This window comes from Xenopus laevis, chromosome 1S (assembly GCF_017654675.1).
Source record: "Xenopus laevis strain J_2021 chromosome 1S, Xenopus_laevis_v10.1, whole genome shotgun sequence".
Taxonomy (NCBI): Eukaryota; Metazoa; Chordata; class Amphibia; order Anura; family Pipidae; genus Xenopus; species Xenopus laevis.
In genome coordinates this window covers 185390912-185408261 of record NC_054372.1, presented here as the reverse complement: position 1 = coordinate 185408261, position 17350 = coordinate 185390912, and the positions used below count along the sequence as shown (strand labels likewise).

General features: G+C 37.5%; 1 protein-coding gene across 3 annotated transcripts in view; it reads right to left on the bottom strand.

The window, feature by feature from the left end:
- Positions 1–17350, bottom strand: part of LOC108707306 (FYN-binding protein 1) — an 82749-nt gene that overhangs the window by 29435 nt on the left and 35964 nt on the right. For all 3 annotated transcript variants that reach the window (XM_041580583.1, XM_041580584.1, XM_041580585.1), the window contains exons 3-7: positions 8366–8546; positions 5246–5283; positions 3106–3128; positions 1461–1507; positions 234–357 (exon numbers count right to left, since the gene is read on the bottom strand). In XM_041580583.1, coding sequence (XP_041436517.1) covers positions 234–357; positions 1461–1507; positions 3106–3128; positions 5246–5283; positions 8366–8546 — 413 coding nt within the window. The remainder of the gene's footprint in view (positions 1–233; positions 358–1460; positions 1508–3105; positions 3129–5245; positions 5284–8365; positions 8547–17350) is intronic.

Sequence of the window (17350 nt, the reverse complement as noted above, 5' to 3'; positions counted from 1 at the left end):
CCCAAAACATAATGTACAACATTTCTAGCTACTTCTTTATTTAAGCTTTAGTTCTCCTTTAATCAAATAATTAAACATTTTAAAAATTATTTTCTTTTTCTCTGAAATATTAAAACAGTACATTGTACTTGATTCTAATTAAGAAAGAATTGATCCTTATAGGAGGTAAAACAATCCTACTGGGATTATTTAAAGCTTCAATGTATAATTTGGGCGAAAATGGTAACTCATACTTTGAACTTTTTCCTTATTTCCTGTTCTTTCTTTTCCCTTTCTTTTTGCTCTTTTCTTTGCTGTTCCAGTTTCTTCTTTTCCTCCTTCTCATTCTTTAGTTCTTGTTGCCTAACAAAGGCCTCGCTGCAATAAAAACAAACAAATAATAAAAACGATAAATAATTAACAACAAGATACAAATGGCACACTACTCACTGTTATTTTCTATCTATCTATCATCATCATCATCATCTATCATCATCAATCTATCTATTTATCTATCTATGTCTGTATATCTATCTATCTATCTATCTATCTATCATCTATCTATCTATCTATATATCATCATCATCTATCATCATCATCATCATCATCAATCTATCTATTTATCTATCTATGTCTGTATATCTATCTATCTATCTATCTATCTATCTATCTATCTATCTATTATCTATCTATCATCTATCTATCTATCTATCTATCTATCTATCTATCTATCTATCTATCTATCTATCTATCTATCTATCTATTATCTATCTATCATCTATCTATCTATCTATCTATCTATCTATCTATCTATCTATCTATCATCTATCTATCTATCTATCTATCTATCTATCTATCTATCTATCTATCTATCTATCATCATTATCATCAATCTATCATCATCATCAATCTATCATCATCATCATCATCAATCTATCTATTTATCTATCTATTTCTGTCCGTCTATTTGTTTATCCATCATCTGTCAATCTCAGTGTTTCCTCTGTAGGACTTTTGTTTACTTAAGGAAAAAGTAGATAGATAGAATTGGCATTTAGTTATAAAATTATGGGGGATCTATAATTTGCTGGTTCTGTGTAATGTTTATACTAACAATTATTTTAATAAAGAAAATTATGTATGTATATATAACACCTGTATGTATCTGAACAGTTTTGATGTTGAAGTCAGGCTGCCGTCACAGCAGACTCATATATCCTCCAAAGTTTTGGAACTGTAGCAGATCCTTCAGCTGTTGCTGAGCCCAGATTGTACAGGGAACCCACTGGGGCACTGACTGACTGAGGCCTAAAGCACCTTCAATATATGTTTATGAAAAATTTCATATTCCTGATGATGCTCTGTCTCCAGTAACTCCAAAGTTTGCCACTGTTAGTATAATTTTTTGGTTGCCCTTTATTAATGTCCTAGTCCATAGTGTGCTGAATAAACAGTTTTAAACATGCATTTGAAAACACTACCTTTCTCCTGGAATTCCTTCATACAATTCACCATCACTTTCTAGGCTCTGGAACATAGAAAAATAATGTTGGGTGACTATGGTACAATTTAAACTAATTCCAGTGTAGCTGTGCTTCTTCTATTGTTCGCACCTCTTTCCGTGCAATAGAACAAAATCAATGAATAGCCCTAAGCCCTTCAATACTATTGATTAGTTAAAATACTAGAGTAGAGTCCTGCAGCGGGTCGGGTACCCGCAAAAAAGCTGGTATCCTGCGGAATGAGGGTAGAATTTTCAGGTGCGGGTATAGATGCGGGTCGTGGGTCTTCTATCCCACTTTTTAAAATTTCACTTCCGGTTTGCAGCAACATCACTTCCAGTTTAACGGTGGTCAGCGGGTTGCGGTTAAGGCAGTTGCAGGTCCAGGTAGTGTAGCAGGTCAAAGTGGGTAATATGCGGGTTGCGGTTCGTCGTGGGCAGTGGGTTTGGGTCGGGTCTGGGTCTTAGAAATTGGTTCCGCACATGACTCTATACTAGGGATGCACCGAATCCACTTTTATGAATTCAGCCGAATCCTCTGTGAAAGATTCGGCTGAATACCGAACAAAATCCAAATCATAATTTGCATATGCAAATTAGGGGTGGGGAAAGGGAAAAGTGGAAAAAACTTTTTACTTCCTTGTTTTGTGACAAAAAGTCATGTGGTTTCCCACCCTGTCCCTAAATTGCATATGCAAATTAGGATTTGGATTCGGTTCGGACAGGCACAAGGATTCAGCAGAATCCCAATCCTACTGAAAAAGGCCAAATCCTGGCTGAATCTCGAGCCGAATCCTAGATTCGGTGCATCCCTTAAAAATACACAATCATATTAAAAGTCTTTCTTTTGTTCCTTGTTCATCCCAGACCCAGTTGAGGAGCAATCCTCATATATCAACCTAAATGACTGGGACATCCCTGAGAGAGAATTGTTCTTTAAATAAGCACAGGACTTCACACAACTGATTTGACCTCTATGGTTTATCAGACCACTATCTCAACAGAGGTTCCTTATCTTACCCCAACTACCCCTATTCCATTCCCTCTGTATTAGAAAAAAAAAAAATCTAATTTTCATGCCTCCAGCCCAGCATGAGCCCAACAGCTCCACTTGTCCTACAGGTACTACAAAGATATCCATTTTGGAATGTTATAGAGCAGGGATCCCCAACCTTTAGAACCCGTGAGCAACATTCAGAAGTTAAAGGAGTTGGGGAGCAACACTAGCATGAAAAATGTTCCAAATAAGTGCTGTGATTGGCCATTTGGTAGCCCCTATGTGGATTGTCAACCTACATTGAGGCTCTGTTTGGCAGTACATCTGGTTTTTATGCAACCAAAACTTGCCTCCAAGCCTGGAATTCAAAAATAAGCACCTGCTTTGAGGCCACTAGGAGCAACATCCAAGGGGTTGGAGAGCAACATGTTACTCACGAGCTACTGGTTGGGGAATCACTGTTATAGAGTTTAGCTACTATAAGACTGATGTTAGGTTATGGAGAGAATTTTGAATACTGGGGTGGCCCTAATACTGACACAGTTTATATTCCTAGACCTTTATCTAAGTATAAGAGAAAAGAATTTGCAGAGAAAGATTTTATTATGCTCAGTGCAGTGAGGCTTACCTCTTCTTCGGCAATAGAAGGACCTAAAAAATATATTTGAGATATACGTTATCTGTTTACTATTGTCATACATTTGTTTGATTAATATTAACTGAGTTAACAGATATAAGGGCAGTAAATTCACAGACTCAGACCTTAAATGGCATGTAAAGTCTAAAATAGAATAAGGCTAGAAATGCTGTATTTTGTATAATAAATATAAACATGAACTTGCTGCACCACAAGCCTAATCAAACAAATAATTTATGCTTTCAAAGTTGGCTACAGGAGGTCACCATCTTGTAACTTTGTTATACATCTTTGCAAGACTAAGACTGTGCACATGCTCAGTGTGGTCTGGGCTGCTTAGGGATCATCATAAACAAAGCTGCTTGAGTTCTGCATGGCTGGGAAGTAGGGCGGGGGCTCCCCCTGCTGGTCATAAGTATGATTGTTTCCCTGCTCAGCAGTTAGGGTCCGTCTGACAATTCCTATGCACAGCAGTAAATGAAGGGAGAATTTCACTGCATACAGTCAGGTTTCTTATAAAAACGGTACACATTTTTTAATTAAAGTATATTGGAGATAGGTTTCTTTTTTATTAAAGAAAGTAAAAACCGGATTTAATTATTTTGCCTTTACATGCCCTTTAATGCACGGTAACGGGAACAAAGGTAAATGATCTTGCAAAAATTAATCTGGAAGATTATAAAGTGCTGCTCAAGCCAAGGTGAGTTTTGCATACTTGCAGGCTTTTTTTATATGATACAGTTCAGATAGATGTAATTGTCAGATACTATTTACTGAGTACATATGGACAGAAATAATAAGCAGCATAGATCAGTGCTTCCCAAACTGTGAGGCTGCCCCCCAAGAGCATTTGCAGAGGAACTCAGATCGAAGGACAGTGAGGATGATATTTGGTGAGAATGCCCATTTGCTCTCCTTAATACACATAAAAAAAACAGATTGACGCTCAATTGGGGTGGGGTCCAACAACCACTGCCATAGACATGTAATGTAAAGCAGTTCAGTGCTAAAGTACGAGACAAAGCGCAGACATTTAATTTCTTATTAAAGTAAAAAAAAACAAAAACAAAAGAGTGGGAGATTTTTGAAACAATTAACATTTTTATAAAAAGAAACCAGTATTTTTATGACAGACACACTGCAGACCTCTGTGGCTAAATATTTTGTTGGGCCCTCTGCATAGCTTATAACGAGGACTAGGATGCATGAAAACACAGTGGAAATAGTCAATCTCATATGCTTCAAGTCATTTTCAAAACCATAAAGTGTTCACCCTTAAACTGTCCGAAAAGTCTTTCAGACATGCCTTCCATTCTTTTGTTTCAGCCCACTCTAGAGAGGCCAGACCCACAGTTTGGGAACCACTGCTGTAGACTGTTATGGACCAGGAAACATTGTTAAAGGGATGCTGTCATGGGAATTTTTTTTTTCAGAATTCTGCACTGAAATCTGTTTCTCAAAAAAAAATTTTATATTTAATTTTGATATCTGACATGGGGCTAGACATATTATCAATTTCCCAGCTGCCCCACAGTCATGTGATTTGTGCTCTGATAAATTTCAATCACTCTTTACTGCTGTACTGCAATTTGGAGTGGTATTCCCCTGGCAGCAGAACAATGGGAAGGTAACCAGATAACGGCTCTCTAACAGCTGCCTGGTAGATCTAAAAATCCAGGTCCCACTGTAACACATTCAGTGACATTGCGTAGGAGAAACAACAGCCTGCCAGAAAGCAGTTCCATCCTAAAGTGCTGGCTCTTTCTGAAAGCACATGAACAGGCAAAATGACCTGAGATGGCACCTACACACCAATATTACAACTAAAAAATACACTTGTTGGTTCAGGAATTCAATTTTATATTGTAGAGTGAAAACAGTGTAAACAGTGTCATTTTAAAATAAAAACTACATCATAAAAATCATGATAGAATCCCTTTGAGTCATCAAAATATCAAATAAATGTTGAAGACACAACCCAATTCATTACGCATGCGTTTATCCCTTATGTCTTGACTGCAAGACCAGTTAATACACGTCCTTATGGACATTTCCTGCTAGAATTAGTAGGACAAAATATCGACCTACAATCACTTGGGTATTCTGCTATAAATAAATGTAGGATACATACCTTCCACATCATCGTAATTTTCATCATCCCTGGGTATCCTGTAAATATTTTAACAATGTTTACATTTTTTCCATGAATAATGAGGAACCAGAATAGTTATCTTTCCTTTTGTATTGATTATATTCTCATTATTGCATAACTGTCCAATCTAAAATAAGTTAAAGGGGTTGTTCAACTTTGAGTTAACGGTTATTATGATGTAAACGGTGATCTCCTGAGACAATTGGTAATCGGTTTTAATTTTTTATTATTTGTGGTTTTTGAGTTATTTAGCTTTATATTTAGCAGCTTTATTTAGAGTTCGCAATTTCAGCAATCTGATTGCTAGGGTCCAAATTACCCTAGCAACCATGCACTGATTTGAATAAGAGACTAGAATACGAATAGAAGAGGGCCTGAGTAGAAAGATAAGTAAAATCAATAATAACAATAGAATTGTAGCCTTTCAGAGCATTTGTTTTTAGATGAGGTCAGTGACCCCCGCCCCCACCATTGAAAGCTGCAGATGGCAAATCATTCAAAAACTATAAAAAAATGAAGGCCAATTGAAAAGTTGCTTAGAATCGCCCATTCTATATAACATACTAAGGGGCAGATTTATTAAAAGTCGAAGGGAAAATTCAGATTTCGAGCTAATTTTTGTGTACTTCAACTAGGGAATAGTCTAAATCCAATTCGAATTTTAAAAAAAAAATCAAAAATTCAAATATCAAAATTTGTCATGTACTGTCTCTTTAAAAATTCAACTTCGACCATTCGCCATCTAAAACCTGCCAAATTGTGTTTTAGCCTATGGGGGACGTCCTAGAACCTATTTGGAGTCAATTGGTGGACTTTGAAAAATCAAAGGGTTTTTTGGGGGAAAAACTTTGATTCGTACGATTCGAATGCGCTATTACTTCGATTTGTATGATACGAATTCGAACGAATATGGACTATTCACCTGCAAAAAAAAAAAAATTATTTTTTTAAATACATTTCGGTTGGTCTTTTTGATTTTGAATTTTAAAGTTTTTCAAATTCGAAATTCTACCCTTGATAAATCTGCCCCTAAAAATTTACCTAAAGGTAAACCACCCCTTTAATAGCGTCAAACTACCCATGGAATGAGATATCATAAAAAATATAATATACTCTTATTAGGAGACATGTTGATCAGTTGATTAGGCTATGGCTCTGTCCTGATTTAGTAACCCCCACAAAACATCTCTAAGAAAACCACCCATGATTTGAATCAAATATTGCCGGAGTTTCACTTGTCTTATTCTGCAAGAAAATTCATTTTAAATATATTATTTGCAAAATTAAACATTTTTACTCAAATGTCCTATTTGATATCAGTAGCCTTGTGGGTTTAAGTATGTATAAAATGCAATTAAATATTGACTATTTGCTTTACTATTCTGACTCTCTCAACCCTGAAATTTGAAATGGTTGACAGGGTCACTCACCACTGCCCTGGTTTCTAGTTGCATTCTAGATAGCAGATAATAGTTGCATTTTTAACTGGAGAGCAGCAGAACAAAGAATAACGTATTCAAACATCACAAAGAATACACTATTAAAGGAACAGTAACAAGGGTCCCTTTGCAGTAACAGTACCTCTTAGTAAGAGATACACCGTAGCATTACAATTGTTCTTAAAGGAACAGTAACACCAACAAATAATAGTAATTATAATAAAATGTACTGTTGCCCTGCACTGGTAAAAGTTATGAGTTTGCTTTAGAAACACTACTATAGTTTATATAAACAAGTTGTTGTGTAGCCATGGGGGCAGCTATTCAAGCACAGGATACACAGTAGATAACAGATAAGTACTACTATAGTTAATATAAACAAGTTGCTGTGTAGCCATGGGGGCAGCCATTCAAGCACAGGATACACAGTAGATAGATTAATACTACTAAAGTTTATATAAACAAGCTGCTGTGTAGCCATGGGGCAGTCATTCAAGCTGAAAAAGGAGAAAAGGCTGCCCCCATGGCTACACAGCAGCCTGTTTATATAAACAAGTATTTGGTTTTCATGTTTAATTTTAAAAGGACTTTTATCATACAGCTTTTTATGTGTGGGTGACTGGCAGGGCCGGAACTAGGGGGTAGGCAGAAGAGGCACCTACCTAGGGCACAACGATAAGGGGGCACTTGGCAGGTACCTATGAAGTGCCTTCTGCCTGCCCCAGTCCACATTCGCTGCCTTCTGTAGCTCTCCCCTCCTTTCTCCCCTCCCCTCTCCTTCACTCCCCTCCCTCCTCCGTGCTCCTTCACTCCCTTCCCTCCTTCCCTCTTCTTCACTCTCACCACCCTGCTCCCCTCTCCTTCACTCCCCTCCCTCCTCCCCTCTCCTTCACTCTCTTCCCTCCTTCACTCCCCTCCCTCCTCCCCTCTCCTTCACTCCCCTCCCTCCTCCCCTCTCCTTCACTCTCTTCCCTCCTCCCCTCTCCTTCACTCCCTCCTCCCTTCTCCTTCACTCCCTCCCCTCCTCCCATCTCCTTCACTCCACTCCCTCCTCCCCTCTCCTTCATTCCCCTCCCTCCTCCACACTCCTTCTCTCCCTTCCCTCTCCCCCTCTTCTTCACTCTTCCCTCCCTTCTCCTTCACTCCCCTCCCTCCTCCCCTCTCCTTCACTCCCTTCCCTACTCCCATCTCCTTCATTCTCCCCTTCCTCTTCCCCTCTCTCCTCCCCTCCCATCCCCCCTCCCCTCTACAACTTATTGTTTTTCACATGCAATAGACACAAAGGTTGTTAGCTCTTTAGACTGTAAATTCTTTGGGGCAGAGGGCCTTTTTCCTCCTCTGTCTCTTAACAAGCACTCCAATCATGATTAAGGTTCGGGAAAAAATGTAAAAATTCACTGTTGTCAGACTCCTGACAAAGATTATTACATTTTTTTTAGTTCTGGAAAAAAGTTTAAACATTACAGAATAAAAGCCATTTTAAAGAAATTTACCTGGCCGGAAAAATGCAAAATTTTACCTTTTTTTCACCTTTATTCTTTGTAACTACATGGATTTGTTTATTTATTGCAATGTTTATTCTTCCTCTGTCATTATTATTATTACTATATTGTAAAAATGTACAGAAGCACAAATATATGGGGTGTAACATAATACTTACGGGATGTTTCGAGGAGGTAAGTTAGGTACCGATGGTGAACTTACAGGCTCTTTGTTTGATAGAGAGCTGAGTGGAGGTGGGGGTAAAGGTGCCCCTGGAGATATTTGAGATGGAGGAGGGGGTGGTAATGCACTGGATAAGGCTGATGTCCTGTGTTCACTATGAGATGCTTTGTTGCCACCTAAGAAATAAAATATATATTATCCAATTAGGTTGGGCATGTTTATGATTTGGAGCCCCTTGTTTTAACTGCCATTGTAGTGTGTCTCCATGAGACAGAAACAGAAGAACATCGCAAATAAGGCGAACTGAGAATCTCGCCTCAGATGGCAGCGCCCCACTAGGTATCAGGGGCGGCAAAAATGCAGCTCCTGGTACTTTAAGAGCCGAATTTTCTTCTAATGCAGAGAGCACAATTATGCTCTCTCTCTCTCTCTCTCTCTCTCTCTCTCTCTCTCTCTCTCTCTCTCTCTCTCTCTATATCTATACACACAAAATGTTTCTATAATAAATAATATAAATGTAAATAAATATATTAATACAATATGAAAATATAATAATATAAAAATACATAATATAATAATATATATCAGTTTATTCTGAAAGAATTAATTAAAGAGGTTGTTCACGTTTGAGATAACTTTTAATACGATGTAGAGATTCTGAGATAATTTGCAGTTGATTTTATTTTTTTAATTTTTAGGGTTTTTCAGTTATTTAGCTTTTTATTCAGCAGCTCTCTAGTTCAGTACAGTATGGGACCTGTTATCCAGAATGCACTGGACCTGGGTCTTTCTGTAATTTGGATCTTCATACCTTAAGTCTACTAGAAAATCATGTAAACATTAAATAAACCTAATAGGCTGGTTTTGCTTTTAATGAGCATTAATTATATTTTAGTTTAGTACAAGGTACTGTTTTATTATTATAGAGAAAAAGCAATTAATTTATAAATATTTGGATTATTTGAATAAAATGGAGTCTATGGGAGACAGCCTTTCTGTAATCAAAGCTTTCCAGATAAAGGATCCAATACCTGTATTTCAGCATCTATCTGGTTGCGAGGGTCTTATTTACCCTAGCAATGAGGCAGTGGTTTGAATAAGAGACTGCAATATGAATATGAAGAGGGGCTGAATAGAAAGATAAGGAATAAAAAGTAACATTAATATTGTAGCCTCACTGAGCAATATATTTTGGCTGCCAGGGTCAGTGACCCCCATTTGAAAGCTTTAAAAAAGCAGAAGAGGAAGGCAAAAAAATTAAAAAAAATTAAAACCAACTGCAAAGTTTGCTAGGAATTGGACATTTTTGTAATATACTAAAACTTAATTTACGGAAGATTTATCAAAGGTCGAGAATGATCTCAAAACTCAAATGGTATCTTATTTATTAAAAAACTTGAACGTCTAATATTCAAACTATTATTACCAAAACAAAAACTCAAATTCAAATGCACTTTGAATGCAATTTGAATCTATTTTTTTCCGACTTTTCTGACTTCTCCTCGGTAGGTTTTAGGAGGCGACCTATTGAATTTGAGTTGCTTCCAGGGTCGAGATATGATAATCTTGAATTTGAATGCAAATTCGAGTTTGGATTATTCCCAACTCGAATTTGTGAGTTTTGACCAAATATTCAACTTGAAAATTCATTAAAACCTTAAAGGGGGACTATCGCGAAAATGATAAATTAATATACGCCTCCTCATACTGAAATACGGCACTTTCTAAATTCAATCAATTAAAAATTCTGCATAGTTTCTGAAATAATCAAGTTTATATTCACTATTCCTCTCTCAGCATCTGTTTCTCTTCATTCTCTCTTCATGCAGCAGTTGGGTGTCAGATATTCATTGACAGTTAGATCCAATATATCTTATAGGGGGGGGGGGATTCCTTTCCCAGCAGATGAATTAGAGCTCACTCAAATAACTGATTCCAGTACAAACAAAATGTAACAAAATAACTGCTTTTTGCACAAATTCTGCATGTAGAGAGACACGTCTGGTGATTTTAATAGAGTGACCTCTAATACATCTTCTAGGCAAAAGGAGCCCCCCTATAAGATATATTGGATTATTCATCTGACACCCAACTGCTGCATGAAGACAAAATGAGGATAAACAGATGCTGAGAGATGAATAGTGAAGATGAACTTGATTATTTCAGAAACTATTCAGAATAATTAATTGATTGTATTTAGAAAGTTTCTTAGTTCAGTATGCTGAAGCTTATATTAAATTTTCAGTTTCACGATAGTTCCCCTTAAATTATTCTGCCCCATAAATTTGAACCACCCCTTTAATAAGAAGTATATTAAATTGGGTTGGTTTATAGAGGGATAATAATGGTCACTGTTCAGAATAAAACATACAACAGGGTTGTAAATTCAACAATCAATTTTCTGTGCTAGAAATGCATCCCATGAATGTGCATCGGGGAATAACATTTAGGTTGAATGTTAGTGTGTGGATGTTGCTGCTGAAGTGCACTGTGCACTAATACCCCATAGGAAATTAAAGTGTTTGCACACATTGAACTGACACGTTTATCAGCTTTGATCAAAGGTGAATTTGTTAAAACTTTCACGACAGTCCTAGTTTTGAGAAATAAGAATTGTGGGAATCCTTCTGAATTCCCCATTTTGATATCTGATAAATCAGCCCTATAATGTGTACTGTGTTTTTCCCCGTTTCTGACGATTTCGATGAGCAGATTAGAGAGCCTTGCACAAACAGCACAACAAAGGGTGTGTGTTTCCCATGCTGCGTGCCCACGTATGGCTGCTGTTGTGCAGCTGCAGAGACTTCAGTCACTGTGTGAGGAAACTGAGCTGAGCTGCAGGGCACATTCACAAACCCACACCTCTCACCATTTTACTCTCTGGGTATGAAATGTCAAACCCTCACTATGGGAAATTCCATATCAACCATTCTGTTGTACTGAATAAAAGCTAAAATGTTTAACAGGGAAAAAATAGTTTTTTTTTTCATATAATAGATCTGACTGTGTCTTTTCAGGACAATGGCTTAAAGGGAATGTCAACCCAAAAAACAATTGTTTGCCTAATAAAAGAAAAAACATAATTTTAAGCAATTTTGCATTATATATTCATTGCACATTTTCTAGGGGTTTTAAGTTATTTGTATCTATAATTCTACTGAAAGCAGTGTCTGTACCCCTAAGTCTTTACTTACCCCTCCGTGCAGATTCTGTCCAGCGGAGTTCACGGCAGCCATCTTCTTCTCTTTGGTGACCTTCGGAATGAGACTGGCGTGGCGGCGCATGCACAGTTGGAGCAATCTGTTTTGCGAAACTGCACTTGCATCAAAACTCACCGAAGCGCCGGTTTCATTCCGAAGATTACCGAATAGCAAATGTGAAAGTCATTGAACCCCTGGGTAATAGTGACCATAATGTTATATCATTTAGGGGCCCATTTACTTAGCTCGAGTGAAGGAATAGAGGAAAAAAACTTTGAATTTCGAATGGTTTTTTTGGCTACTTCGACTATCTAAGTAAAAATCATTCCACTATTCGACCATTCGATAGTCGAAGTACTGTCTCTTTAAAAAATACTTCGACCCCCTAGTTCGCCACCTAAAACCTACTGAGGCCAATGTTAGCCTATGGGGAAGGTCCCCATAGGCTTCCTAACAAGTTTCTGATTGAAGGATAATCCTTCGATCCATGGATTAAAATCCTTAGAATCGTTCGATTCGAAGGATTTAATCGTTCGATCAAACGATTATTCCTTCGATCGTTCGATCATAGGAATAGCGCTATATCCTTCGACTTTTCGAAATTTGCCCCTCAATGTCTGGTGCAAAAAACAAAAATATACTGGGGCAACAAAAACCATGAATTTTGGAAAAGCTACTACAGAGCATTGATTGGGGCATTAGGTTTTCAGCTAAAAACAAAGAACAGAAATGGTTGTCATTTAAAATAATATTTAATCATTACTGTTCTCAATTTATTCCCTTAAGGAGTAAATATAAAAGCTCTAAGAATCATCCTGTGTGGCTTAATACAGAAGTAAATAAGTTAATAGGAAAGAAGAGAACGGCATTTAAAAACTACAAATCTGTAGGGACAGAAGCTGCATTTAATGAATATAAACACTGTAATAAATGTTGTAAATCAGCAATCCGGAAGGCAAAGAAAGGAAATGAAGAGTTAATTGAGGTGGAGGTGAAAACTAACCCTAAAAAGTTTTTTAAATATATTAATAGTAAAAAGATGCAGGTTGAGAGTGTTGCTCCATTAAATAATGGTACCAGTATGGTTGTAACAGAAACAGAAAAGGCAAATGTGCTAAATCAGTTATTTTCATCAGTGTATACAATAGAGGAGTCTCCAGGCTCACTTTATAGCTGCACTAATGGCTCAGCTCAATCTAGTCAGTGGCTGACTCAGGATATGATTCATAAAGCTTTAATAAAAACTAATGTAAACAAGGCTCCAGGGCCTGATGGCATACACCCCCGGGTTCTAAGAGAGTTTAGTTCAGTTTTAGACCAGCCCCTATTTCTGATTTTCTAAGATTCACTTTCATCTGGTATGGTACCTATGGATTTGAGAAAAGCTGATGTTATTCCAATATTTATCTGTGGTGGGCAAATTATTTGAAGGCTTGTTAAGGGATCACATTCAAAATTTTGTTCTAGTGAATGACATTAGGAGCAGCAATCAGCATGGCTTTATGAAGGATTGGTCATGTCAGACAAATTTGATTGCTTTTTATGATGTGGTAAGTAAGATGCTGGACAGTGGGGGGCAGTAGATGTGATCTATTTGGATTTTGCCAAAGCGTTTGATACTGTGCCCCACAAACGACTGCTTTATAAACTAAGTTCTGTTGGGCTTAATGAAGTCGTTTGCACGTGGATAGGAAACTGGCTACAGGATCGGGTACAGAGGGTGGTTGTTAATAGTACATTCTCTACTTGGAGTAAGGTTCTTAGTGGGGTCCCCCAGGGCTCAGTATTGGGTCCACTTTTATTTAACTTGTTCATCAATGACTTAGGGGAGGGTGTTGTAAGTAATGTATCAGTGTTTGCAGATGACACAAAATTATCCAGCCCAATAAATTCCATCCAGGATGTGGCACTTGCAACATGATCTTGACAAACTGGCAATCTGGGCAGCTAAGTGGCAAATGAGATTCAATGTTTATAAATGTAAAGTCATGCACCTGGGATGTAAAAATATCCACTTATACCCTTAATGGGACTGCACTAGGCAAATCCATTATGGAAAAGGACCTTGGAGTCCTTGTAGATGATAAACTTGGCTGTAGCAAGCAATGCCAGTCAGCAGCATCAAGGGCAAATAAGGTCTTGAGCTGTATTAAATGGGGCATAGAGTCAAGGGAGGAGGGGGTCATTCTTCCACTGTATAGAGCACTTGTAAGGCCCCATCTAGAATATGTCGTACAGTTTTGGTCTCCATCACTCAAACAGGACATTATTGTATTAGAGAGGGTACAGAGAAGGGCAACTAAGATGGTAAAATGTATAGAAAATCTTAGCTATGAGGAAAGACTGGCCAAATTGGGGATGTTCACGCTGGAGAAGAGGCGCTTAAGGGGTGATGTGATAATTATGTATAAATATATAAGGGGATCATATAATAATCTCTCTAATGTTTTATTTACCAGTAGGTCTTTCCAGCTGACACGATGTCACCCATTCCGATTAGAAGAAAAGAGGTTCCGACTAAATATTTGGAAGGGGTTTGTTACAGTGAGAGCTGTGAAGATGTGGAATTGTCTCCCTGAATCAGTGGTACAGGCTGATACATTAGATAGGTATAAGAAGGGGTTGGATGGTGTTTAGCAAGTGAGGGAATACAGGGATATGGGAGATAGCTCATAGTACAAGTTGATCCAGGGACTGGTCCAATTGCCATTTTGGAATCAGGAAGGGATTTTTCCCAATCTGAGGCAAATTGGAGAGGCTTCAGATGGTTTTTTTTGCCTTCCTCTGGATCAACTGGCAGTTAGGCAGATAAAAAAAAACTAAAAGGTGGAACTTGATGGATGTGTGTCTTTTTTCAACCTTACTTACTATGTTACTATGAAGCAGCTAAAGATGTTGGCCAATCAGCACATTTTGCCCAAATAATGCCCAGATCCGCTTGTTTGGCAAACTGGCAGTGTTAAATCAGCTTAAAGGAGAACTAAACCCAAATGTTAAAAAACCCCTACCCCCCCTACCCTCATAGACCCCTTTCCTCCTCCCCCCCAACCTAAGTGTTACCATCGTTAGTGTTGAATTCTCCTTTAAGGTAGGATTTGGCCTAGTTGGTCTCCTGGATACACCTGGATATATCTAAATGCTTCCACTCAGTTGGGCCTCTGCTCTGCTATAGAGAAATTCAAGTATGTTGTACCTTCTGGGGTAAAATGCAAATACACACACACACATCACAATGTACCTGCTCTATTTATTATCCAACTCATTTTCTCTCAGGTTCTGTGCAAATTAAAGAAGCAACCCTAAAAAGGAAGCATCAATAAAATGCAAATATTACCCACAATCTCATCAAACAAAGGTATAAAAACAAATTCAAAGGAAAAACTGTGAACCTCACTAGGTAAATATTGTGGGTTGTCAACAAAACAATTGTTATTAACATATGATATTCAAATCAGGTTTTTTAAAGTCTCATAAATTATGTTAGCCTTGACAAAAATCTGACAAAAACCGTCAATAATTAATTATATCAATATATCATTATTACCAAAAAATTATAATTCTATTTTAGTAAAAGGAGTAGTTTTACATAATTAGTGATGAGTGAATTTGCCAGAAATATTGCGAAATGCATTGAAATCAATAGGCAACAACAATTTTTTTTTACACATATCAATTTTTTATGTAAATGCAACTTTTTTCTCACTCCAAATGCATTAAAGTCAATGGGCTTTTTTTCTTATGGCAACTTTTTTTGTCCCTGGGACGGACATTTTTGCAAAGAAATTTGAAGATGGCAAAATGCAGAATTTCATGTATTGTGAAAAAAACACCTATAGACTCCAATGTATTATAAAAAAAAAAAAATTGACACCGAAAACGGCCACTGACAATGCGCTTCCCAAAATTTGGCTGTAATGTATATTTTTACAGGTGGCAAACCGGGACATAAAAACATGGTGAAGAAATGCATTGGCTCTGATGCATTTGGTGTAATTTCAGCAAATCTTTTCAATTTCTTTATATTGAATTTTATAATAATACAGCAATAAACAATTCAATTAATTATTGACACGACAATTTCAAAGCAAATTAAATAAAATAATTGATAGATTAATAGAAATATGTTAACCAACACGAGTTAAAACCAGTAAAAACTAGTATCGGCAAAATTCCACACAAACTTTTCTGCAGTTTCACAATTTTTCTGGCGAAACATAACAGTGTCAATCATCACAAATTTTATTATTATGGATAGGATATATGTTTAGGTTTATCAGCTTTTAAGTTCATATTTTGCCAATCTGTTTGCTTAAAGAATCTGTTTGTTCCATGTGCCTGATATCATTGATCATCAGTTTTCTGGACATGTCTAGGTGGCCAAACAAGCGTATCTCTCCCTAATATGACCACTGTGGGCGATATTGGACTGATCCGATAGTGGGCCCTAGGGCCCAACAATTGGATCATAATACAGGAGTATGGGTGGTCTGATCTCGGGACCACATCAACGAACAGATGTGGTCCGCGATCCGACTGCATTTTTTGCCCTGCCCAACTTTTTACCAGATATCGATCGGAAAAGCCCATCGGAGGGCCCCATACAAAGGCCAATAAGCTGCAGACTCTGTCTGTCGACAGCTTTTATTGGCCCGTGCATGGCCACCTTTACTCAGTCTGACCAATGTTTGTCCAAAGAAGTGGGTCTGAACCCAATAGTTAGCAAAACCTCTTCTGAAGAGCATGAGTTAGCCCAAAGAAAAAGCAAAAATGGACTTGACCCAGAACAAAGAAACATTATCCTAACTGGGATATGCTCCTTTTCCGCTGTTAATAACATGGCAAAAGGAAAGTAATTAATCTAGACACATAATACAGTTCTTTACCCCTTTGGTTTTCATGTCCACTGTTGGTTGACAAGCAACATTAAAGTTCCATCTGTGCAAAGCTCCTTCCAGATAACAGGTGCAACGATAAAATACTGTTTATCTTTGAGGAAGTCATAGAACACCCTTGGTGCTGCTTTCACTTTGAGAAGATCTCAGTATCTATGATCCAAATCTTAATGAGTAGATACAACTGTACCACACACCTAGAACAGAAGCTGGGAATTATCTACAGCAGTGATCCCCAACCAGTGGCTCGTGAGCAACATGTTGCCCTCCAACCATTTGGATTTTGCTCCAGTGGCTTCAAAGCAGGTGATTATTTTTGAATTCTAGGCTTGAAGGCAAGTTTTGGTTGCATAAAAAACAGGTGTACTGCCAAACAAAGTCTCCTTTAGGCTGTCAGTCCACATAGGGGCTACCAATAGACAATCAGAGCTGGTATTTTGCACCCCTCGAGACTTATAGCATGATTATGTTGCTCTCCAACTTTTTTTAGATTTAAATGTGGCTCAAGGGTAAAAAAGTTCGGAGACCCCTGCTCTAAATATAAGCCTACTGATCCTTGCTCTATATGGGGTCGCTATTGCTTTACACCATTGATGTTTAAAAGAAGTACATTATTCACTGTTGTATCCATGCCTAATACTGTTGCGTTTTTTTTTTTTTTAAATAGAATTTAATTTTTTTTTTAAATAGAATAAACACATTTTTAATTATTTCATGCACCTTTCACTTTGTTGTGCATTATGAACCCACAAACTCCAACCTAGTTACAACAACTACCTAGACACATGCACCCTGTACCTTTTGTGGTAACAGTAACCCAACTGATAGACTTTTGACGCCGGAGTGTTCTGCAGAACAGTGCTAGTTCTATAATAAACAAAATATTGT